Source organism: Ptychodera flava, chromosome 14, assembly GCF_041260155.1.
Source record: "Ptychodera flava strain L36383 chromosome 14, AS_Pfla_20210202, whole genome shotgun sequence".
NCBI lineage: Eukaryota > Metazoa > Hemichordata > Enteropneusta > Ptychoderidae > Ptychodera > Ptychodera flava.
This window is the reverse complement of record NC_091941.1, coordinates 15,534,603-15,560,314: the sequence shown is the minus strand read 5'-3', so window position 1 is coordinate 15,560,314 and position 25,712 is coordinate 15,534,603. Positions and strand designations below refer to the sequence as shown.

The following is a 25,712-nucleotide window of genomic DNA, read 5'->3' as shown; positions in this document are numbered from 1 at the left end:
GAAGATATGAAGACAGGGGGCCCTTGACAGCTGAAAAATGCGCAGCATCATAAAAGAAAACACTAGTCAGACTTAATTACATGTGAGACCTACACGAAATGGGTTGATGGACCTTTAGAATGATTCATCAAGGCCATTAATGCCTCCAGCAGAACTTGCGTGCACATCTGAGCACTTGTACAAAGGTGTTCGCTCGGCTCCCTAAACAATGCTGCGGGAATAAGCAGCCACTGCCGTCCTGTGTTTTTTGATGCATTAATGGTCGTATATCGGCTGTTTCCTCGGGGCATCCATTACTCGGTAATTACTGTCATTTTTTACCTGAGATAGCTGCATTGTTTTTTTTTTATCTCCCTACTATTTCTCCAGTTTAAGTTTCCCTAATTAAGTATGATGCGCAAGCACATTTTTACATAAGAGTTAATGCACCCATCAAATTTCCTGAATGTTGCCCTCTGCCTGTCAGAGATTCCGTTCCTTGGCACACGAGCGACTGTAAGAAATTTCATGACAGTTTCAAGTTTTCCCATCTTCCCCTACACCATCTGATACACATATTGCATATCAAAAAGGACTCTCTACATGACAATTTTTTTCCGTATCAATGATTTATCTACCCTTACTTGGGCATGTCACAAGAGCCAAGGCAATTATCAAGAGGGATTTCAATTTAGACTCTTTCAAAGTATACACATTACTCGGATCTCAAGGTTTTGATATTGAGTTTCTCAGAAACACTATTTCTCTATTAACTTAATATACCCTGCAGAAGAAACGGGTATCACTGATGTAGTTAATTTACCAACAAAATACCTATTATATATAACAGCTATTGAGGAAGGAATTTGAAAAAGCACATGGCTAATAATGTTCATTGTGTATATTCAATGTGAACAGGACACTGTTGATGAAATACAGAAAAATAGATAGATAGTGAAAACTGTGTGTTTAGTACTAACATTATAGTGATAGTTCCTTTTCAAATTATTAACTCTGTAAAATCTCAATATATAGATTGAACCATGAATCAGAGCTAAGTTTAACTTAACAGTGATGTAGATGTGTGAAATTGGCTACAGTTTCAAAGCCAGCGTGTTCGCTCATGCAACTGCCCTGAATGTGGTTGTAGGCAGTCAGCCAGTGTGTATTGTTTTTGTAATCGGAGACAAAATAGCAGAGGGCGAGCTTCTGACCTGATCGCTGTTGTCATGGCAATTGATGGTAGGTGTCAACCGAGCAGAGATGGATCTAGTTTACCGGCATGCCTGCCAGGGATGCACTTGAGACGGCAACCGTATCAGTAGCTTAGATGATGTCCAGAATATTACCCAGATTTCGCAGCGTCTCGTGCAAAAACCCTGGAGGTAATTGGAGTGCGCCTGTCGTTGTAGGGGCAGGCTTTCCAATGGCGCCAGTTTATGCTGAATAGCTGGTTTTAAAGCAATCCAGTTGAAATAATCTGATATCTTATTATGAACGTTCTCATGTCTCTCCAGTCGAGTTTTGAGAAATTACAAGAAGTAAAAAGTGGGATCAGGTACTGGTACAAATTTGAAATCCGAAGAGAAGACCATTTGTATTAGGATGTGAAAGAAACGGATTGTATTTAAGGGGATTCCTATGTCAGAGCATAGGCACTGAGAAACGCAGATATTCTTAAGTTATTGTCCTGTCTGTTTGGAGGGTTTATAGGTGTAGATCAAGTTAATTCGTCAAGTGCTTTTCAAATGATAGCTGGATGGAGAGTATGCAAACTGTACTTACACACACACAACTCAGCAGAGATAGACACACTCCATATATTGCATACCTCTGAATCTAATGTACATCCATGTGTGTATACACCGATTCCCAAAGATAGATATGAAACAAGTGTGAGCTCAATGGTACAATGTGCCCAAGGAGCAGATTTTTGGAATCTCAAAATTCTCTTGCAGTTGTTTTATATGTTGTGTTGACTCATATTGAAACTTGTATGTAAAATGAGATTCTCGGTCTAGTATTTTGAAAATCAACAAATTTAATTTTTCCTCATAGACTGACACCGAGAATGTTTGCCATTTTGAATTCAAATGTCAATAAATTTGAGGTAACTTTTTTTCGAAAGTTTGCAAGGTTTCTGATTTCATAATTAAAGAGAATAAGTAGAGCTTCCTGGGATAAAGTATGAATATTAAAATTGATAAAACATCGTAGTTTAGAGGTTTGTAGAAACATATTTGACCATTGGAATTAAACATCAGCACACCCCTTTAGAATACACCCTGTTCTGTTCACAGCTGGTAAATATGAAAATATAAGCCACAAGCCAGACAAATTAGGACCATTTGAATCTGACACAAGCAGACTTTCTGCAGAAAAAAAACACCCACCACAAGTATGGACAGTTAGAATCTTGGTCAAAGAAACGCAAACGGATTAATTGACTCTAATCGTCAGCCCGGCCATTTTGCAAGTATACAGGCAGATTTCATTGTTGGCTGTACACAACATCAGAATTGGCTTTAGAACTGAGCATTTAAGGCCATAATGGGCACCATTCTTTAGTAGCAATCAGACGTGCAGTTAGGGTTCTGTACTTGGATTTAAATTGGCACCAATCCTTTTCACTTTTGGTGGGTGGTACTTGTAAGTTTCCGGGCTACCTGGTAATGTAGAGATTTGAGTGGAGTAATGCAAGCTGCAAATGAGGCAGACTGGCTTTTACTTGAAATTATTGGAATGGGAGTCAGAGCCATCGCAGCATTTCACAAAGCGGCCATTGTAGCCAAGCAAGAGAAAATAATAAGTCAATTAATGTGCAGTTTGACCCTGGTGGACCGTTATGATTATATGCCTTTGCAATAAATACTAGGTTACACTTTGGGTGCAATGCAGTCTAAATGGAAACCTTGATACAGTAATGTACGTGGACATACTGACTCAAGCCATTCTTTTGCCGAGCCAAGCCACGAGAGGTCATTGGTCATTTCACTGCCAAGACAACCAGACATGTTGCCAACCATGTGAAGTACTTGTTCTTTCCTTTGTATCGATTTTGTTCGATCTGCACCTTTTCAAATTCTTTTTTAGCAATCTTGGCAACCGCACTGGAGAGAATCAGTGTAAAGCCATTCACAGGAACTTTTAAACACTGTGAAAATCGACAAAAACCTCCCAAAATTTGCTGCGATCCTTGATCAGAATATGAGCCGCACCCTTTGTTTAGCATGGTGGTGATGGAGGCTGTTCAAAGTTTACTTGGCATGCTATCAGAACACAGATCACCATAGGCTCAGTGTCTATCCAATGATGAAGTTCTAACCACAGATATAAACTGTAGAGAAGAGGCCTGACTGACTGACTGACCGACCTGCAATTGTTGTGTTAATCTTTATAACAATGATTTATCGCGGGATTATCGTAAGCCTGGGACACAGCACACACAATAACTCTGATCTACTCCCCTCATTGTTAAATGTGTGTTAACAGATCAATTTGATATGGTTTATCAGCAACTCCCAAACTAAATGCCATTCCTCATGGCATTTTCAGGGCACCTTTGTTCCGTCTCTAACCCTCTCACCTACCCAGAATTTTCTGTACATAGGTCTCACCATGCAGTGTACGCAGTCCTGTACTGCGTTAAAGACGAACACTTACAGTAAGATAGACCGGAAAGCAAATTGTTTGAGCCAATTTTAAATTCAATGTAAAGCCAGGGCTTGCGATAGATACACCAGCATACATACAACATAGGTATACCACAGTCACGGAATTCTCTCTTTAATCATTACGCCCAAAGAAATAAAACAGTGCTCTTATTACAATGCTTTCTGTATTGTATTTTTGTTTCAACTATACAGACGATTGGAAAAGGTTCCCTGTGGTGTGTTGATCCCGAATATCGACCAAACCTGCTGCAGGCCCTCAAGAAGACTCCCTATCATCCGTATCATCACATTTTCTCTCCATCTCCGCAGTCTCCCCATGGTACACCGCTCTCGACCATATCAAGGTAAGCCTCCCCCAGCTAACAGCCTTGCCTGTGTCTGTCACTGATAACTATCTGCTAAATTGGCTTCTGTCTCCATGGGAACGCCAATGCACTCCTGTTTGGGCAGACGCCACCTGAAGCGTTCTTCCCATCTGTTCTTGTAAATCAGGCTATGATGGATCAGTTTATGCAAAATAATTGCCCTTTGCTTCCAATCGTCGCTCACGGACCCTGCCCAGCCCGAGGAATTTTGTTGAAGAGGAAGTTAGTAAGTTAAGTTTTGTGTCCTTGCAGTTGAGAGACACATTTTGGAAGGTTTTTTCTTCCCTTTTTTCTGAAGGCTACCTACCTAAATTTGTTGTGTGATCGCTAGTAATATTTTAGGAAGTGCAGCAACATTTGCGGGTACTGGTTAGTGTCACAGTAGTAGATCAGTGATCTTATTGGATTTGGTTGTGTGTCAGGGCTTTCCTGTATTTTTTACATTTTCAAAAGTGCTTGCTTCACAGAGGATGTCAAAAATGGCTTCTTTTCAAAAGATTACAGGGACAATCCATGTAAAACTAAATCAGTAGATTCACTGTACTTTTCGCTCAGGTGTCCTATGCCTGCCAAATAATTTGCAGAATGTTGACTTGAAATGGTTCGTCTGTGGTTGTGCATCACAGAACACCACCTCCTGATAGAGAGCATCCCCAAGTGGGGGAATGTGGTAATGACCCAAGTCAGTGATTGTTTGGGCATCAGTCAATTAAAATCCCTGTTCAGCCTGAGCAGCTCTGATATAAAGTAGTCATGACTCGCTAATAAGCCGATCCGTTGTCATTCCATTACTGGGGGGACTTTTCCAGTAAAAGATGAGCCGATCTCGGAGGACTTCTGCTGCCGCGGAAAGGCTGCACCACAACGCATCAGGCTGATCAGTATTCCTGGCCATGCCATCAATAAATGGCAAACTCAAAAAAGTTGACAAGCATCCATATTGCATGGACTCACTGTATGCTCTGTGCATAAAGCAAACTCACCCTGAATAAATGATAGATCAACACAGTGGGACTGTACAACTGGCCCGTTTAGGCATACCCACAGCTTGTTTCATATGTAAGCTATTTAGCATTTTACATTTCAACAGGATTCATCATTTTGTGCTTCAGTCTTTTCTAGGGGAGGAAAAAAACGTCTGAGTGGCTGATTTCTCCCTAAAATTGCTAACATTTGACCGGAATTATTTTATTGTGTTGAGGGAGTAGACATAAAAACTGGCATGAAAATTACAGGAAATTACCCCATGAATAGGAGCACATACTGTCAGCTGTCTGTCAGACTATTTATCAACATGAATATGGCGTTATTTCATTGGTAAAGGGGATGCTTTTATTTTCCTGCTGTGCGACAGAGTTTAGAAATCCAGCTTGACTTATTTTTTTGCTCTAAACAAAAATTCACACGTATTTGGAAAAACAGGAAGAGGAGAGAGTTTCCAGTAAAAAAAACAAGGAAAAGGAAGAGGGGAACTGGCCCTGTACTTCCAATCGATTTAATTCTGTTGATCACAAACGATATATCATCCTTTGCTTGTCTGCCAATGGATTTCAGGGGGCACAAATGCACGTGTGGGTTAACGTGCATTCTGAGCCACCAAAGTGACAGAAAAATGGCAGAAATCATAAAAATATATGCTGACTCATACACAGTTTATCAATGCTAGTGTAGGCAATGAAATCTTTCTGGGTCTATGAATAAAATATGCACCATGATGAGGACTTTCTATGTGTAATGAAACAAAACAATAATAACGCAAATAACAGTAAAAGAAATTTACGTACCAGTGCAAATTACATTCACTTTTGTCGAAGAGGAATTAAGGGAGAATGTGTTCACATTCTTTCCTGAAATTAATTTTCCAATTTAATTTCTTTTTCCCATGAATATTGCATAGGTGTATTAAAATGTAATTAAAAAGAAGACTTGGATTTCAGGTTGATGGCTGATGTCATAGCAAGGCCTAATATGATGCAAGCAGTACATTTGTGTGAAAATTTCAAGTATTTTGTTGATGTTTATGTCAATGCTCAGTAAAATTCAGAAGCAAAATGTTTTTTTCGTGGGAGGGGGGAAGACTGACAGGACACCAGGTTTAGTGACACCCAAGAATGTAGATGTACATCAGAGTGCATTTTATCATCAGGGAAATTAGCCTGAAACAGGGCTGTAAATGAGAGGAAATTTTCTTTCTGAGAACAGACGATTTGCTCCAAGTGGCAGCCATTAACTACTAGACTCCATCATCGCCTGACTGCGGTGGATTCAGTTGATAGAGCAGTTGTCACTGTCATTGGAGCTGATCAAGACGACAGAAAGTTACGGGTTGATCACAGAGCACAAAGTGTTAACACAGCCAAGAGTTAGCCAAATTGGTTGCTTACTGCCGTTATGTTGGTTTGAGTGACAGATTAGCTGACAGAAGCCATGCGTCAGTGTAATTGGTGTAATTGCATGCATCCCCCCCAAAAAAAACCAACAAAACAATAAAATTATTAACGCTAGTGAAAAATATCTGCTGTACAACTTTAGTTATCTAAACCAGGAACATTTTTTGAGATGGAATGATATACCTGTGATGACATCAAGGGGAGATGATTAGGGTAATGTGAAAATTAGTAGAAGAGAACATCAGGAGCTTGGCCAACTGTGATGCCGTGAAATGTCACGGTAATCAATGCTACTTGCGTTTGCTCCATCCCGGCTAGACCCTTAATGAGCAGGTGCAACAGCAAAGTCCCAAGGTGGGGGCTGGCCAGTACCATTTCAACTGACTAGAAAATGAAATTTTCCCCGCTGCGACACCGGTAGGGCATCGCCTAATGTAACGAGGAATGTTTGAGGTAATTACCAGGGAAGTCAGATGCAAGGAGACAAATCCTGGGAGTCTTTGGATACAGCTGTCGGTGACTTGTAAGGTCGCCATATTAAATCTTTTTATGCCAAATGCTAATTGATTTTTTCCTGAAAGATTAACCTCTTTTTCGCTATCGCCGTTTGAAACGAGAATAATCCACGCCGCTGTACATCTATAACGTGAAAGGGAAGCATTTCTAATAGTAAGGTATCATGGTAGATAAAATGCCAAATGAATGCAAATTGGAATTTGTATATTAAACTGGAAGCTGGTAATAATTATTGTTCATACTCTCAGACATGGCAAAACTTCAAAATACAGTGTGCACGCATACACAATGCAAAATGTATGCAGACTGCTTACATAACTAATTTTAATTTTCTAGATATTTATGTTTGTCAAGATATAACATTGGCTGGAGGGTGCACCGTGTATTGTCCTCTGCTCAATTGAATTTACATTCAACTCCAATCAAATTAACAGTTCTCGTTTTACTTTGTGCATGGATTACCGATCAATAGAAAAGCTAACACCATCTGTGCCGTATGATTATTTGTCGTTCTCTTGGCAAAGCATGTCTTTGCTCGTGCTTGTGTTGTGGCAGGGGTTTTGACACTTTTTGAGCAATTTATACAGGACCGTATGCTACAACTTATTTAAAAGAAAAAATTCCAGACTTGATTTTTTTTTTTTTGAAATTCAGCAGTAAAATATTGCCATCTTAACATGACACATTGTCTCTGAGAAACAGCTGGCTTATCCGTAGATTGCAACAACTGAATATTATAACAATATCCAGTGAGGGAAGCCTGCATGATTTGGAAAGCACTGTTGGGAGACGTAATGAAATACATGGATGGGGGTATTTGCAGAATGGATTGTTGGAAAATTTTTGAGTGCCTTTTAAAAGGTCAAGTGTACTGAAAGAACCATATATGCTATTTTAGATGACACCAAAGTAATACCTGATTCAAGAACAGATCTGTCATGTTTATTTCATCAATATTCTGAGATAGAAGAACAGATTTGCCGGTGTGAATATCTTGCCAACATTCTGTGGGTTTTTCTTGGCTGGAAATCCTATTCATCTCATCCCTGTACACACACTTTTCATTCTGACCACAAGCTTCTTGTTGGTTTTCGAACAACAACACGTATCCACGCCAGCTGAGACTTTGTTGAAATTTCTTCTACACAGTGTAACACCTGTGTCAAGGCTGGGAGTGGACACACCATTCAAGGTGAACCAACACCAGACAGCCATCAGCATTGTATAAGTCATGGATCATTTGATCAGAGAGTTAGAATCAACCGCAGGCTCCAAAAATTCCAAAGCCCTGCTTTGAGAAATAGTCCTTATATTACATTTTGTTAAATCTGTGAAATCAAAGATTTTTCTTTTTTATTCTTTTTTTCCAGTACTTCGAATAACGGATCAACAATTTCGTTCAGCCATTCACCGGGATATACTGCTGCGGGTGAGTGAAATTTAACTGCTTTTCCATGACCCCTGTGACCCCAAGCCTTCCATTTGTTTAGCCTGGAGGGGGAGAGAGAAAGACAGTAGCCTGTACGCTCAGAAGGAGTCTTCGTGTTGTCAAACTCTGAGCCCAATATACATGCACTTTTTTCATTTCATCCATACATTGAGTCTGGTTTTTTCCTCTCATCTACAAGGACTGAACAGGAGAATTCCGACGAGAAAAAAACAATCTGCAGATGACAGTCGGGATCTTGTTTGATTGATTTATTTGAACAAGAGAACCGCTCATTCAACCTCAACTTTTCCAGACTCTCCACATTTAGAAAGCGTCTGTGAATTAGGGTTCGAGTTCTCACTTTCACAGAGAGACTGAGAAACATTTCACATTTGCACACATTGAGCGAAATGTGGCTGGAAGATTGGTGGGTACAAGGCTGTGCTTTCTAGGCATGTTGATCCCATAGATATGGTAAGGAAAAGCCGTCAGCAGAAGCGGTTACCATGGCAACTAATCACCGTAAAAACCCGATCAATTCGACCAGAAAAAAATAATTACGATTTCAAAATCGTCGATTTATTAGGAAATTAAAACTGCCGAAATAATTTAGTGGTCGAATTAATTGGAACGACGAGGATGAAATTTACGCGAGACATGTTTGCCATGTTGAGACTGCTTCAAAGCATGGACTGTGAAATTTTGTGAGGTCGACAAATTAGGTAACAAAAAAACCTCAAACACAGGTGGGTGTCACTTTGATCAAAATCAAAGTGGCCGCGATTACAGACGGAGCGATCTGTGACACTTCCACCGGCCGCTCGACGGACGACGCGTAAGTTGACATCGTGTGCCAGCCCTTGGAAATATATTGTAACTCCCTGACAGGCAGATAAGATAGTCTAATGGCGTTTGATGCATTGAAAGTTTGTAAAAATAATAAAATATGACATCACCGATCATAAGAAACGTGGTGTTGAAGATAATAGTTTTTAAGAGAAGACTATGACGACCATATTTCTGTAAGTATTGTCTAACTTTGGAAAACCAACATCAGTTCTGAAGATTTACTTCAACCAACACTTTTATATTTATTCTACTCTTATTATAAGATTAGTCGAATTTCTGGAAAGTAGGTGTACATTTTCGATGTCTGTGTATCGTCTATACAGAAGTCATATCCGAAACAGTATAATCAGATCGCGACAGCGTAAACCTCTCTCTCTCCCTCTCTATCTCCGGCATTTCGATATTTTATATTGTCGACATTTATATATGTCTGAAGTTTCAGGTCTCTGCTCAATGCAAGTAGTTGATGTCAATTTTCCGTATCGGGCATGGTCTCTATCGTCACTCAAATCGTTAGTTTTTTCCTGTTATATTCGATATCAGACTCAAAACACAACGTGAACAATGCTGATAATATATTGCATATTTCGTATCGAAAACCGGTAAAGTTCGTAACTGGTGACATGTCACGGCCTGGAGAAAGTTCATCACCATCGATCGAATGTCCGTGACGCTTTTGCTGCCAAATAGACATATTGAAATACGACATATTGCACAGGGAACTTCGCGGTATGGCAATTATATGAATTTTACCGTGAAGAAAGTCTGTGACTTTAAACTGGCTGTACAACCAACAGTAAACATGGCGGAGCAATGATACCGACTTCAGAGACTTCGATTTTTTTTTTCATTGCGTCCGCTGGTGAGAGCGAGTCGTCGAATTTTTTCCCACTGGCTATTTGGATTTGAATTTTCAATTGCCCTCATGTGCTAAAAACAAGACGGGCGTTCTCTGTAAATCAATAAGCCTTTTGAATATGAAAAAATCGGACATCTGAACCTCAACTCGCAGCTTGAAAGTTGTTCTCCGAATCAGGACATTGGTGAGGCCGGATTTCACGAAGCAGCTATGGAAACCGACGGCTCGTTCGTTGTAAGAAAGCATGCGATGTACGTCTCATGCTCCCTTGGGCCGCGGACTTTCGCCGTATCGCCTCTACAGACTACACCGTCTATTACCTAACCATGCTAACAATCACACGATATAGTTCAGTAACATATGTCTTAATTATTCTACCGATCATCGAGCGTCGAACACTTCAAAAACAATGGTCGCGGTCACGGATTCAAGGACGTTCACATGAAGACTCTATCAATAAGTGGCGCGCAGAATCATTTTTACTGGTTTTGAGAACTTCTAAAATAACTTGTAATCTGTATATCTTCGCAAATTGAACCGATATTGTATACCTATCACCGTCGAAGTTTATGTAGTTCTTTTTATCCAAAACACATATCCAGAAGAGTCCCACAGAGTAGTCAAATGAAAGGATAATTGCTTCAAACGAATGAAATTGCACGAAAGAATGAAAATCAACAGCACATCCTGGACGTGATTTAAAACAATAGCGCTTGTGAATAGGACTATTCTATTTGAGTAACGGGGATGGAAAGCACAGAACTGTAAAAGTACTGGAAAAACGTGCCGTTTTTCTCGCAATTTTAGCAACTGTAACGACCCTTTATTCTTTACTAATACCTTTCCATAATTGAATTAAACTAGGTTTAGGGCTTATACACAGTGTACACTGATGTACAGAACTTTAAAAAAGTTCTCTGCTGGGAACGAGCAGGGGTTTACACTCTAATGGGCGCAGTAAAACAATGGACACGTTCCATAGGTTCAAGGACGTTCACGGGGACACGGTGGCAAAGAGTGCCGTGTCGTAAAATTGCTTAGACTAGTTTTAAGAACATACAATATCTGGTCATTGGTGTACCGCTACCTGTAAATTCGAAACGACAAGTGTAGGCCTATAGCTTCGAAATTTTATGGGAGAGACACCACGACTGGAGACCGGCAGTAGCACAACAAACTTTTCCGAATTGTGCGTCCGTGTTTAATACAGACATCTCTGTAGGTGATTCTGGTTTCTCAATCGAATCAAAAGTCCGACATTGACAACATTGGCATAAAATATGTCCGAAAACTTTTGTTTTATTCAACCAACTGATTCATCTCCTTTGATATCCCCTAAGCTACATGTAAACAGTCCGGAAAGACTGACATCGATGTCTCCCGGGCCCCCATGTATACAGTATGGCCGTACGTGTTCAAATATTTCAGTGTTATACATTTTCTTGTCCTTCTCTTTCTTTCTGAGCCAGTGTCATTATTGTGAACACGGCTAATAAATAAATAATAATATTTCTTCACCGTTTTGTAAAATATCTCGTCAACCAGGCACATGGGCAACGTCTTTGTACGTTGGTCAAAACTAATGACACTGTAGGTCATGATATAACATCGGTCAAAGTAAGATTGAATAAGGAAGACGAAAATGCTTTCATCGATTGACAAAAATGAGAAGGAACGAGTCAGTAAATATCGAACCATAAAGGGGAGATCGAGACTTGCCATCCCCCATGATTAATCAACTGGGAACAAAATATATATTTGGATCGACAGACTTACAAAACCAGAGACAGCATTTTATTCAGCTTTAAAATAAGTCACCGCCTTTCCTATAATGACAGCCCGTTTGCGTTTCAATCTACTCTGCTCTGTCCCCAATTGGTATGGCGGTCCGGGTTTAGCCTGCCGTCGGCGTACTGACTGATACATGGTTATTTCTTCAGCTATCTTTTTTCATCATTTGGCATAAAATACAGCATCTCTTTTGGTGTATAAGGCAAATCAAAGTTTAATAGGAAAGTCACAGGAGGTTAGGATGTTATAGGCCTATAGGTGAAATTAGAATGGAATATTGAAGATGAAAAGACTTTTATCGGTCGACAAAAATTGCCATAGACCGAGAAATGAGATTGTCTATGATTTATTAATTGGGTACAAAAATATTCGATTGAGTCATTAAAACAGCCAGAAAGAGCATTTTCTTCAGCTTGAAAAAATAAGTCGTCGTCTTACTCTTTCCTTGACACTGTCCCCATTTGCGTTTGAAGATATTAGTCTGTTCCCAGTCGGTAAGAACGCACGCGGCGCGGCGGCGGCGGCCGTATTTACCGACATGTAACATCGATTTTTCCTCAGCAATTTTTTCAGCGTTCGCAAAAGATTTCGCAAACTCGTCCTTTTAGTGCACGGGGCACATCTGTCTATGTGTTTTAGAAACAAGCAACGTGTGGTTTAGAACATAATATCTGTCAAATTAGGAAGGGATATTGATTCACACACAGAAAGAGTCTGTAAATTTCAATCGACACGGGATGGTAAGAATTCGGAAAAGACGATGAGAAAGGGAGAAAGTAGGTAATTTATTCTGACTTTCTTCGATATTAAGGTGAGAAAATAGTTACAAAACCAGAGACTAGAGGGTTGGTACTTCACACACGCTGAAACTTCACGCATATTTCGAAAGCGGCGACTGAGATCCAGCTCACTAAATCACTGAGGTTTCCCACTCAGCGAAAATAATCATGTGACCCAATGAAAACCAATCTGAAAGCCGTTTACAAAGCCCTTTGTAGTTCTCATTTCTGCCTTTTTGTCTGACCCGTGGTTCATCGTATTCGTAACGGTGGTTTTCGATGTCTTGAAATATCGTTCATTCACCAACTGAAGGAAGTTTTTGAAGGGTATGTAATTCGGTCGAATTAATAGAGATCGAGAAAGTCCCAATTTTAGTCGGTGGTCGATTTGAAAGGGCCCAAATAAAATTATGTTTTGTGAAAAAAATAGGGTGGTCGAATTAATAGGATGGTCGAATTGATCGGGTTTTTACGGTAATCACAGGACACATCCATCGTGGCTTAAGGTGTCCCAGAGGATGGGAAATAAAACACAGTAGTTGAGAATAATTTGAAATGCTAAGGATGCGGGAGTTGAACAGGCTCTTGTCAAGCTTTGACCCCTGGGTACTCCTCAGTATTCATGAGTTGCCTGCGGTGGGTCAAAGGTCATTTGTAGGATGTAGCGAAAGGCACTGTCAATAGACATGACGAAGTCTGTCAACTTATTAAATTTTGGCCTTAAACCCAAGATGCCTCAGCATCAAAGTGAAGTTTAACAGAAAAGCGGAGATACCATCTTGTTCCCAGCCGAAGAAAGGAACTATTTTTCGGTCATTCTTGATCAAAAAACTGAGTGCGCTGGCGCAATGGTGCACGTCCTTTGATGTGTATATCCAAAGCCACAGAATGCTAATGAAGTATGCTGCTGTGTTAGTGTCAGATCCAGTAGCCTATGTAATCTGATTGTGTGTCTGTATTTGATTTCACTTCTTACATCGGCCCTTGTTTCCAATTCAGACATCATCATGTGTCCTTTTGCGTTTCCAGTACACACACCAGAGTAAAAGAGGGGGAAATTTTGAGAAAGTGCCAAGCAAGACAGTTAGACGTTAATGATTCTGTTTCATCTGTGTGGCCTTCAGCATTGAGCATTGCGTTTTGCTTTTTTTTGTGAGCGGGGAGAGATTGGGTGAATAAGGCCAATCACACAAAGTGGTTGGGTATGAATGCAGGCAGTGACACTGTGGTAGCAGAGCCAGCATTGTGCGGATCAATTGACCAGGCTCGCTGAACCAGAGCCTGGTGATTTTAAGTAATTCAGATCTCTATCAGTTCAGGTGTACAGACAAGCCAATACAGCTCCTAGACATTTTCATTCAAAAACCCTCCTTGCTTTCCGTAATGAACTCAACAAACAACATGAATTTTTGCTGATCTCTACAGGGGGAAAAATGAAATAGGCAATGCATTATTACTGAGGCGTTTAGTCAGCTAGTTTGTGACCTTATTAAATTTCATGGTGTTTTTTTTTTGCTCTGTGTGTCTCTGCATACAAGAGCAGTTGTCGTGATCACTCAAACAGCAAATTGACCCAGATCTTCATTCCTGTAATTTGAAAGCTCTCATCAGATCACAAAAAAATCGGATGCTGAGATTCACTGTTAATAAACAGGGACGAAATTGAATTTGCTGCAATTAGCGGTATTAAAGCGGTGCTTGTAACTGTGTACACAATATATTCAGTGCGCCAGCAAAGGCAAGGAGAGATGGCAAATTAATGCACTAAAGCACTGGATTGCTTCCTGCAATATTGAAGTTGATATAGCCTGCCATGATTGACTTACTCCGTACGCATATAAAAAGTGGCGGGCTTTGAAATCTGATTTGCCTGCCCGTCTCCTACTTACACGCATGTATATCGCTAAACACAGTGGGTAAAAAGGAATTCCTGGTACATCACCTGTACAGTGCCTGCTGAAGTGCTTGTAAACATTACCTACACTGGTTCACTTCAGGGAGAGAGCCCCAAGTCAATAAATTGATTTTTCTTTTGGACTGAAAAGCCTGGATAAGAACCGCCACCTCAGAAATCTAATCAGCAGAACCCAGCCATGTTATTTCAAAAACAATTAATTTAATCACTTGAATCTGGTGTACGCTTGCCCCAGACCCGGTAATCATGAGACAGCAGGCCTAACTAGTGTGGTTGCCATGGAAACCAGGATAAATAATTGTGTCACCGTATTTGAAAGTGCTGTGAAACCTGGATTATTTTGTTGCTGAGGACATTTTTTGAAGCCAGTTTTTCTGATTGTAGGGTATCTTTGACAGTCTGTTGAGTGATGACATTGCCGATGATGAAAAAATATTCTGTAGATGATGATAGGCAAAATTCAGGGCCAAAATGAATCACCAGCAGATGTTACATATCGTTACACGTGAATGAAAAATGTATCATCAGAAGCAAATGTAAAGTTGCAAAGGTTTTCAGTCTCTGAGAGCCATAAGGGAAAGACAATTCAAATTTGCAAGTTTTACAAAAAACTTGATGTCCTAGTTTCGGGCAGTCGCAGCAATTCACAGGGTCTCCTCATTGAAAAAGAAATCTTAAAATCATTATCCAGAAATAATTTACATATTAGTGAACAAGTCAAGAATAGAGAATTGGTAAAATAAACTATAAATAATGAAAATGGTGTTTTTTCTTGAGAAAATACGGATCATAGTCAAGTAGAAGATGTATGATGTTGTAGAGTGCAGAGAACACATGGTTTTAATAATGCTCTGCTGTTTGTTTTCACTCACAATCTTCTGCCTCTCTTTTTCACTGCTGCAGCTTCAGCTTTTGTACAGTCTGCCAGTAGGTTCTGTTTTCTCTAGGAACACAAAAAAGGTCAAATGTCTGTTCAGTAGCGGTCAGTCTCTGCGGTGTCCATGTGCGTCTCAGACTACGACTGCTTCTGTTCAGACCATGTATGTGTAAAGGGTTTGATACTTTGGCTCTATTCATACTGATCCACAGTCTTCCTGTCTTTTTTCATCTTCTGTAACTTTGGTTGTTGGCCACTCCCCAGCCCAGTCCTGCAGTCCTCTGAATTTGAATGCCTGACGCAGAAAAAAGCTCTGATCCTGTCAGTAGAATGATAGGATGTCTCGTGGATTTGGAGTCCTTGATTTAAGGAGAGTGTTTTGATTCACATCAAAATACACACCTGTAATCCCCCAATTACACAAGGGATTACAACCCAATATTAACCCAATAAAACAAAAATTCAACAATCAAATCACTTCAACCTGATCAAACATCCCTCACCACACACATCCTTCAGTTTGCTTTAGATATCATTATAGAAAGCCCTATTTTTGCAAGATATGATATGACCTCAAGACAATACACTCTGCATGCTCTGCCATGGTTGTGTGACTGCAGTGTGGCCCAGACTCCTCCACTGTTTACAGTGGTTGGCCCAATCAAGCATGGTAAACTGGGTTGCCTTAGCAGCACAAAAGATGGCCACCATCGCCACCGCACTGTCTATTGTGTCTCTTTTGCCCCACAGCATCGAAATACAGCAATAGGTCAGATGTCAAGAAAAAAGGGGGAAAAAAAGCAGAAAAACTGCTGTTGCGGATTCTTGACAGGTTCAAATCTTGTCGAGAAAGACATTTTCTTTCTTTACTTGTCCTTGGATACTTCGTTTGGGAATTTTAGAAAGTTGGCGTCTAACACCTTATATTCCCACTGATACAACATACAGTATGAGAGACAGACGAAAATTTGTATGTTTGGTATGGAAACTCAGTTTGGTGATTCCTTGCTCTCTGCCAATAAACTTTCAAACTTTGGCAGAGGAACTTCTGATTACAAGTTTTGCAGAGGTTATATTTGATGTTCGGAATGTGTCATTGACCACTGCTGCGTACAGCAAACTGATTATGTGAAGATTCTGTTCACGAATTGCTTTTAGTAACAGATCATGACTGGCTGATATTGTTCATGCCAGTCATACGAAGCACTTTCAGTGATTTCTTACATCCACTGCATCACACATAGAGAGAAAGAGACAATTACAATTCCCTGATTACCATGGTAACCAAGCACTGTGCGTTTTTTGCCTTTCACGCATTGACGCAATAGCTTATGTCTTCAGGATGGGGCTAGGCTGACTGCTTTCTGAGTTCTGCCAATGATTTGTGAGCAGGTGTAGCCATGTTGATTTTTTTGGTAATTACGTGTGGGGGAAACAAGAAGATGAAGAATTAGTAACCGGGGCAGGCTTGAAAAGATAACTGATTCCTGGATACAGTTGACCCCTGTCTGGTTGTATAGCATCATGTTTCCATAGTAATGAAGACGTACATTGTGGCGGTGATCAATGGAGTCAATTAATGGCTGACCTCAGTCACGGCATCAATAACAACACGCCCCTCTCCAGGAAGCTGTTATTAAATTCATTGCTTTTGAAATCATTAATTGGACAAATTTGATCCAAAATCACAACAACTTTCCGGGGAGGCAAAATAGAGAAATTGCCCCGGTGCAAGCATTGCCGCGTGGTAAAGATCTCATCCCATGTGAACCGTAAACATAAGATTACCATCCTATCATTTTTGAATCGTGAATGACAATCTGCCGCGGTTGTTGCAGAATTTCAAAAAAAGTACCTTATGAAGGGATTTCGGCGGCTTTGTTTTGGCTCATAAAATGTATCTATTTCACACCAGATTTAGCAAATGTGTAAATTCTGTGCTTGCATTTCCCATCAAAGGGAAGTCTTGTAATAAACTTCAACCGTCACAGAGCTTTACATCTGCTTGATTTACCTTCCGCGCCGACCATTTCTGACGGGATCAAGTCATCACAAAATTATTTACGACCATAAAATTTTAATGAACTGTCCGATATTAGCATAAAAATAGATTGATCTCTACCTAGAATATTGCTGTATTTGTCATAAAAGGGAGTAGCTCTTGTTCTCTTTGAAACGGTTCTGTCACAGTTTGTGTTTCCGTTTGTTAAACAGCAGCTCATGAAAATGATTTTCATTGGCGGTAGTTAGGAAGTGAGACAGTCTGTTGTTCCTACAGCTAGCGCACTCTGTGCCATGTGAGAATATATAAACGCAGATTTTGAAATTGTATTTGGAGTGAGGGAATTCACACCCGTTTATTTCAGTGTTGGTCATAGCTAAGTTGTCATTGTCGAAGAACTCTGAGATACGCAGAAGATTAGGCACTTGACACACTTAACTGCTCATTAGCTTGTCCTGTAGATTGGAAAGTTTTGCGCCCAAAACTTTCAAAATGCATGCGGAGGGTCCGTCAAATAGCAAGACACACCCTAGAATAAAGATTAACAACCACAGAAACAAGAGATATCGTGTAATACCGGGATTATCTCATTGTTTATTCCTTTCAGAAGGTCATCTTTGAAAATTCTCCATTGTTTGAATAAGGAAAGAACCGATTTTCATTCCTGCTTTATTGTATGGGAATGTCAATTTACATAATAGTAACAGGACAATGCCATGTAATCTCTCCAAGACAGATTTCCTGAGATTCTTTGCGTGAATCTGGGTAAATAAAATTGGACATGCTCTTCAATTGTTTCACTCTCAGATGGTTGATTCTGATATTTTTGCTGGATAACATGCCTGAATTTGAGAATTAACTGATTCTGATGTCATTTCCCTGCCTTTTTTAACTTCCTTTAAAATAATTTTGGAAACTAAAAGAGATATACAAATTAAAAAAAATTATATATCCACATTATATATTCCTCACTTTGAGAGAATTTGTGTTTAAAAATTTCAGTTGCTGATGTTGATGTGTGTACACTTGTTCATTGTAGTTTATGTGGTATCGCCGGATGTCATGTTGTTTACAAAGTTGCCCGACCAGTACTGCATGTACATTGTTCTTCACAAGCCCGTGTGGCTGTTTCATCTAACGTCTTCACTCCCCAAGCTGGCCAGCCATCCTGAAACGCATTGCATTTACATTTTGGTATTGTTCGGACTTTGGCTTTCGCAAACCTGTGCCCCATTCGCTTGAAAGATAGAATTGAAAAGGTCTTGGGGTACGGTATATGTGATCACTGGTGCACGAGAGGCAACGTGCATGAGAAGACACCAATGTGAGCAAACAAGTAACCCAATGCTGGCCCTATCATAACCATTGTTTGCCTTTCAGCAGGCCACAATACACCTAATTAGTTAACGGCCCACCGAGTTGTGATAAACATCAACACTACCCTGTGTGTGACTTCATACTTACATCAACGCCAGACAAGTAATCTAGCATGCAATAACTTGTTACTGTGGCGTCACACTCAAGGATTGATTAGGCTGTGGAGCATAGGCAAGACCAATTGAGTGGCTTGCCCTGGCTCAGTGATTACCGGATATAAAATGATAAGCTTTTAATTCAATAAAAACGGAAGGAAAAATTGAAATGGGTGACCTGGAACTAATAATATTGGTGAAGTTGATGGCCAGTTGGTGTTTTAACCCTTGAGTTGATTGTTTATGAGTTTTGATGTAAGCACACAAAAATAATCTCTGAGATTTGAACTTCAGAAGGAAACTGATCCTTGCAAATCGCACTTCACTTTCAAAAGTTTAAATATAATAATGTGTAGAAATTAATCTTAGCAACATTGAAATTTACCGTGTGTTCTCCTTTTCCTTGTTGTATAGCAGGAGAAAATGGCATACAAAAGCTCACCTAGTACAACAGCTGTGAGCAGATTTAGTTTACGGATTTGAAAGCACGTAGTTTCAGTTCCTCCTAGGCCGTCATTGTTGGTATAGCAAAATTCCTGGTTGTAGGCGCACCCTATTGGACTGTCTGTCGAACTGTGAAACACGGTGTTTCAATATTTTTCTTTGCGCCGTCAGAATTTCCAAACAATCATTTTCATAATTATGTACAACCGGAGAGCCATTTTCATGTGTACCAGTAATATGCATGCACAAACTCTGAACACTGCATGTTGAAATCAGAGAATTCTCAAGGGAGTGACTGATAAGTTTGCAAAATTAAATTACTGACAGGAAATTCAGAGTACCTGTGGTTCTCCTAAGAAAAAAAGAAGCTGAATAAAAGACTAAAAGATTTATCTAGAGGTATTCCATATAATAGCATTTCCATCTAAAAAGCGGCAATGTAACGCTTATTGCTAGCACACATATTTGTATCACAGAGCACCAGAATTGGAGCACCATAATTTTTAGCGAAAATAGCTGCAGATGTTTCTCTCGCATTTCAATGCATTTCCTCTCTGCTTTCATTTCAGGACGCCTGCCAATAGTTCAACATATTCTGCAACAAAGTAACCAGAGGGTGCAGCATTCAAATAGGTCAATAGATGGTAAGTTGTACGTTCCCTATTTCACAAGTGTCCAGGCAGGCATTTGTATTATGAATTCAAAGAATTTACGCTCTCCGCCTGAAAAGTACAGTTTCATCTTTTTCTCTATGGAAAGATTGCGTTCTAATAGGTGCATGGTATATATTTTTCAACTGAACGACTTGATGACATTTTTTACATAAACAGTCTGTCATTATTGTGGCCGTCAGAAAAAAATGCCAGACACAATCATAAAGGGTAGGTTTGTGTATCGGCCATGTGCATCTCCTGTGAAACTGCTGGCATGGAGCTTTATAAAATATATAGTAGCCTAGTGTTAGGTACCTAAGAAGAAAAAAAGTACAGTAAACTTATAGTCTCTGTTCGTGCGTTCCTACCATTCACGAATGAACCAGTCAGATTACTTCCGTCGTGTCCTGTTTCAAAGGGAGAGCCAATGAAAAAGCTGCTCTCAAACGTAACTCAATTTCACACGATGGGCCATTGTTGTGCGTTGGCTCTTTGAAGTGATTACAAGCATGATGCAGAACATTCGTCTTAAATTGTAATAATCATATCATGTGCATATCTCACTGAAATTATTCCAAGCATGCACACAGCATGGAACGGGCTCTGGTAACCGAGAGAGCCAACTAGATTCTCTTGTATTCTCTTGTATGCTCACTGCACATACGCTTCTTGCTGAGCATTTATACTTCTCGCCCGATGGCTTACTGTTAGTATTTACGCTTTACAAAATTTTGTATGGAGACAGCTCAAAAAAGATCGCCCTGTCTGATACGAGATTCCCCATTATAGAGCCAGACATGAATTGCGGTGGTTGTTTTGATCCTTGCTAAAAGGGTGTCCCTGGCTAAGTAGAGGAGGACAAGGTGACTTTGTGTGGCAATGACAATCCCATGATTTAACTTTGAACATCCTCTCAGTTTTCACACTGGACTGTCTGTCACTCTGTTCAGTACTGACCTCGGAACTACAACCTTTGAAAGGACAGTAATTGTAAATTCACCCGTGAGGGACCGTCTCAGATTGTTGCATAAGTTGTAATTCGCCCGTGTAGGGTAACTAATTCTGAAGTGTGGTTCTTGGCCATGAGGCCTCGGTCTGGTCCAATCAGAGAAAATTTGCAGGACATAAACCAAAGCTACCAATCAGGAGAAACCTCTTAATGCTCACTAGTGTGGGTTTTGTCCTCCATGAGAACTGCAGTCTATGTAATATGAGTCTCCTCGGAGCCATTAAAGTAGTGTTCTCCAAGTCCCATCAGTCAACTCAACCGAAGTAGACAACTAACGTAGACAATCCCATTTCCAAGCATGTGGAAAGACTGTATTTTTCAGATATAGAATTATATTTTACATAAAGTGAGATTCACTACCAGACTTTCAGAGAAGTTCTTTTCATAACGCAGCCACTGCCTCATCAAAAAATGTTCAATTAAAAAGAAATGTTTTCGATACACCTGTGAAACTTCTATCGCACTGCTCTCAAAATCTGTTGGATGTAAATCTTGCAGCCTGAAGTTGATGCAATGTGGGTTTTTTTAACGACTGTAAAGAGTGTGTCGTGGTAAATTTTATCAGATTTTCTCTAAATGCTAAACCAAGCCATTAATGTTAAAGAGTGTCCATCTAAGAGCGTTGAAAGCCTGATGATGCAAATGTGTTCAGCAGCAGTTACTTAGGCTGGAGAACTTCACAAACATGTTGGCAAAAAAAAAACAAGGGAAATAAAGATAATAAATTACCGGCAATATAAAATTAATATTTGAATCAGGGCAAGTCCAATACATTCCTTGGAGGGCATTATTGGGATTAAGGACTTGGATGATGTGGGAGAATGCCTTCAGGGTAAGAAGTATTTTGGGACTTGAGGAAAGGCTAATTTGCATGATAGCACCGCTGTCCCGTGAATGAGCATATTCTACTTAGAGTTGTGAGAACACTGGGAACAGAAAATGGCAATAAACTGGGAAAAAATATGTTATTGCTGTGTGGAATAGGGTAGGCCGTGAGCTAAGAGCACAGATTTTCTTCACGTTCTTGTGTTTCACTTGTCAGACAAAAACACCACACAACTGAGTTTAAAAGTGTTTTGAGATCCATATTTCTGTCTCTTAATGATCAATTCTCATGTCCTTAGGTTGCAGAATGAGATGTTGTGCTCTTTCTGTACTCGTAATGTTGATGGACCCCAAAAATTACATCGATACAAGATTGGATTTTTTGTGTGTAATTACCCCCTTGTATCGCCTCAGACAAAACTACATTTGCAGTGTATGGCACATTATCCAAATCGGTGGATTTGAGTCACCTGTAATGAAAAAATGGTGTTCACTTCACAAGCTACAAAAGTACAGATTTAACAAGCCGCAAACGCCCAAGTCGCAGCTCTTTGCATCAGTTATGTTGTGTAAATTTTAGCCAGGAAGGCAAGTCTCTTTTACATACGTCTTTGCCACTCTGTCCGCAATATTTATATTGTTCAATTCAGTTGAAGTTTTTGTGAAACTGCAAATGCTATTCAAATTATCAAGTATAAAAATAGGATGAATTGGCTAACACTACTTTGTGTTGAAAGAATTTAGTAAAATACAGGCGGTACAATGCATCGGTACGTGTAGTGCATATGGTGAAAATAGAGCAAGCAATGCATCAGTGATATCTAAAATCTTTATGTTATATGAAAACGCTGGTTGCAGATGGATGGTTCTGTGTTATTGCTTCAAGAACTGACAAATATCAAAATGATAGAGGAGTAGATCTCACAATTGTCTATCCGTAAGATTATTTTTACGAATCCCATTTTCACACTTTTCTGTGCTCTGCAAAGCGGTAGTGTTCCAACCGTAAATGTTTACGTTCACGCCCCAAATCAGGGTAGATAATCGTACATTTGACAAATAGTACTCTGTTTGAATTAACGTTTTTAACAGTCACGATAAACTTGCCTGAGCATGTTTTTTGTTTTTACACGGTTTTAGAAGAAAGCCCATTGTAGTGCTACGGGTAATACCTAATAATAATCAGTGTACATAAAACTACCATAAATGTAATAAGTCACTATGAGGTGTCAATTCTGGTGCAGAAAAGTGTTCTTAATGTCTTTGTTTTGTGTTTTCAACAACTACATGTGTCTGCAGCCTGTGTTTGAACAAAATGGTGCTATCTTTAAAAATCAAACCCCTCCCCCCAACAATAGGAGAGGTCAACCTCCTTCCCCCTTGAAACATTACGAGAATGCACGAGCAATTTACCAGTTGACCATTTTGACCAATTGCAAGCCATGCCTTTGAAGGAATTTCTGATCAAAACACGAGCAATACCGTCTTCCTTTATGCGCCCTCTCTTCTTAAATGATTCACATCTCACCAGCAAAATTCATGTCCCTCATTACAACAATTGTGACTTGTGAGATATATCACAGGATTGCCAGAGGAAACCTACTTAACAGGTCTTTATCTCAGTCCAAAGTATCAAGCCACACAGTAAATCATGCCAGTCATATCACACTGCAGAAAAAATTAATATTGTTTGCGTCAGGAGAATATCTCTATTCTAAAAACAGAAATTAAAGAAAAAAAGAAGGCGGAGTAATTAAGAAATAAATCAAGTTTGTCCTCCTGATGTGTTCACTTTTATATGGTAGAAGGACAAGCTGAATAAACTGAATTTTCAAGCCAAAGAAAGTTCAGCTAATTACATGTGTCTGTGTCTACCCATAAGAGGGTGGCAGTAGTCAGTGCTGGATTTTTGCCTGCAATCAATATTGTCAGTGTAGTCATTTCATTTACAACTAACCTCTCTATTGAACTGTAAATTCTGATCGAAAATTCCTTTAATTACCCAAGGCGCGCCTTCGTCTCAGCTGGCGGACAACTTTATAATGATTTGGATGCAATTTGCAAAATTTTATTTCATGCTGTCGTAAAAAAAAAAGCCTTCCCCCTTCACATTCAACTGCAGAGTGGCAATTTAACGTTGAATTGACATGATGACATGGCCATCCAATGTGTGTGCGATTTACTCTCTCTTGCCAGCATGGGTCTCATAGTGAGGGGGCCGAGTGGGGAAGTAGGGGAGACTGAAAAGGAGGTGGAAAATGACAAAAAAAGGGAATCACAGGTATACAGTTTCAGGTCAGACATCACTCCCAAAATCGGGGGCGGCCATTAGTCTGGTTACCATGGTAACTAATGTAAATGTATGTGTACAGTCTAAAAGTCTGATGCTTGCTACAACATGCAGCAGTTATTGATAACCATCAAATTATCATGGTTTTAAATACAGCCCTATTATGCTACTAGTATTGAGCAAAAAAGAGGCAGTTTGGTCTGAAAGTGACTCTTTTTGGGGGGTGCAGTTCTTCCTTCAACCAGATGCAACACGGTCGAGGCAAAAAAAAAATGCAAAATCGCCAATAGTAAACTGTGGAATGATTTTGTCAGATGAAGCGGTGAGATCATCCCGTAAGAGTATGCAGAGTGTTTGAACTTTGACACCTGGACAGGTTTGTCACCGATTCACAAGCCATCCAGGGGAAGATGAATTGAAATTCTGTGAAAGAATTATGAGACAGGAGGCAGGATGTTGGCGTTAGTCATACTCAAGTCATGCAAATTACATGCTCCTGATGATATCATCCATTTGAGAACCACGCTGGGCCTTTTAGGTAACAATAAGCAGGGGCTTTGCCATTGCACACGTTGTTCCTGAAAAATTCATAGTAATTCTGTTTCTCTCTCCAAATTTTCACTCCTTCTGAGGCACGCACATTCAAAAGTGTCATTGTGTTATTGAAACACGAACAGACAGGAATTTCCTGTGTTTAACACCCATGAAGGTTTCACCATTGATCAGCTATTAATAAATCTATATACAATTCATGTGCATGCAAGTTTTCAGTCGGAAACTAGCAGAGGTAGAAAAAAGGGCAGAAAGCAAATTGTCAGGCAAAATTCCTTCAGTAGGAACAGAAAACTCAGTTCCAGAGTAAAAAAACTGATATGCTTGCTTTTAAACATGTTTCATTTACAGCTATGGCCACTGGAATGTAATTTGATAGAATTTTTTGGATCTCCATTTCAAAACAGCATAAACCATTTTCAAGTCTCAAGAAAAAAAATCGCCTTGTGTAAAAGGTAAAAGTAGCCAGCTTTGTGTATAAAATATAAAGTATTACACAGTAATACATGTGTGAGAGTCATTTGGCACCCAGATAATGAAAACAGACATCCTCGTGTCTTATTTCCGTGAAGAAGCAAAAATTTCTGAATGGTAACTCCATGGAAACCATTTTCAGTCATTTGGAAATTGATGATTATTTATACGGTATCAGAGGATGCAGGTTTAGAGACATCGTTTGCTGTCAGATCAAATTACCAGAGATCATGGCGGAACATAACTGGGACAGCAACAGCAGTAAGTAAGCAGTGCTTACTCTGCTGGTATGTCAAATTACTGTGTTCTCGACATACCGACCGACCGGCAAATATCTCTGTAGTTAGTTACACTGGAGAAAATTATCATGAAGAATTCGGTGTTACTGCGCAATTTTTTGTTTAGGGTTATTACATCAATTACCACACTGTTAGTTGTTAAATGCCATGTTTGTTCGCTTGTAGTTGCCGATAGATAAAGAACCCAGTGTGTACCTTCAGCTCAGACTTTGCCTGTTTCCTGCCGCATTATAGAGAGTGGCGGATAGATAGATGAGTAAAAATTAGCC

General features: G+C 39.7%; 1 protein-coding gene across 8 annotated transcripts in view; it reads left to right on the top strand.

Moving 5' to 3' along the window:
* Nucleotides 1-25,712, top strand: part of LOC139149521 (forkhead box protein N3-like) — a 56,517-nt gene that overhangs the window by 24,389 nt on the left and 6,416 nt on the right. For all 8 annotated transcript variants that reach the window (XM_070721313.1, XM_070721319.1, XM_070721314.1 and 5 more), the window contains 3 exons: nt 3,846-3,997; nt 8,295-8,353; nt 19,911-19,985. In XM_070721313.1, the coding sequence (XP_070577414.1) occupies nt 3,846-3,997; nt 8,295-8,353; nt 19,911-19,985 (286 nt within the window). The remainder of the gene's footprint in view (nt 1-3,845; nt 3,998-8,294; nt 8,354-19,910; nt 19,986-25,712) is intronic.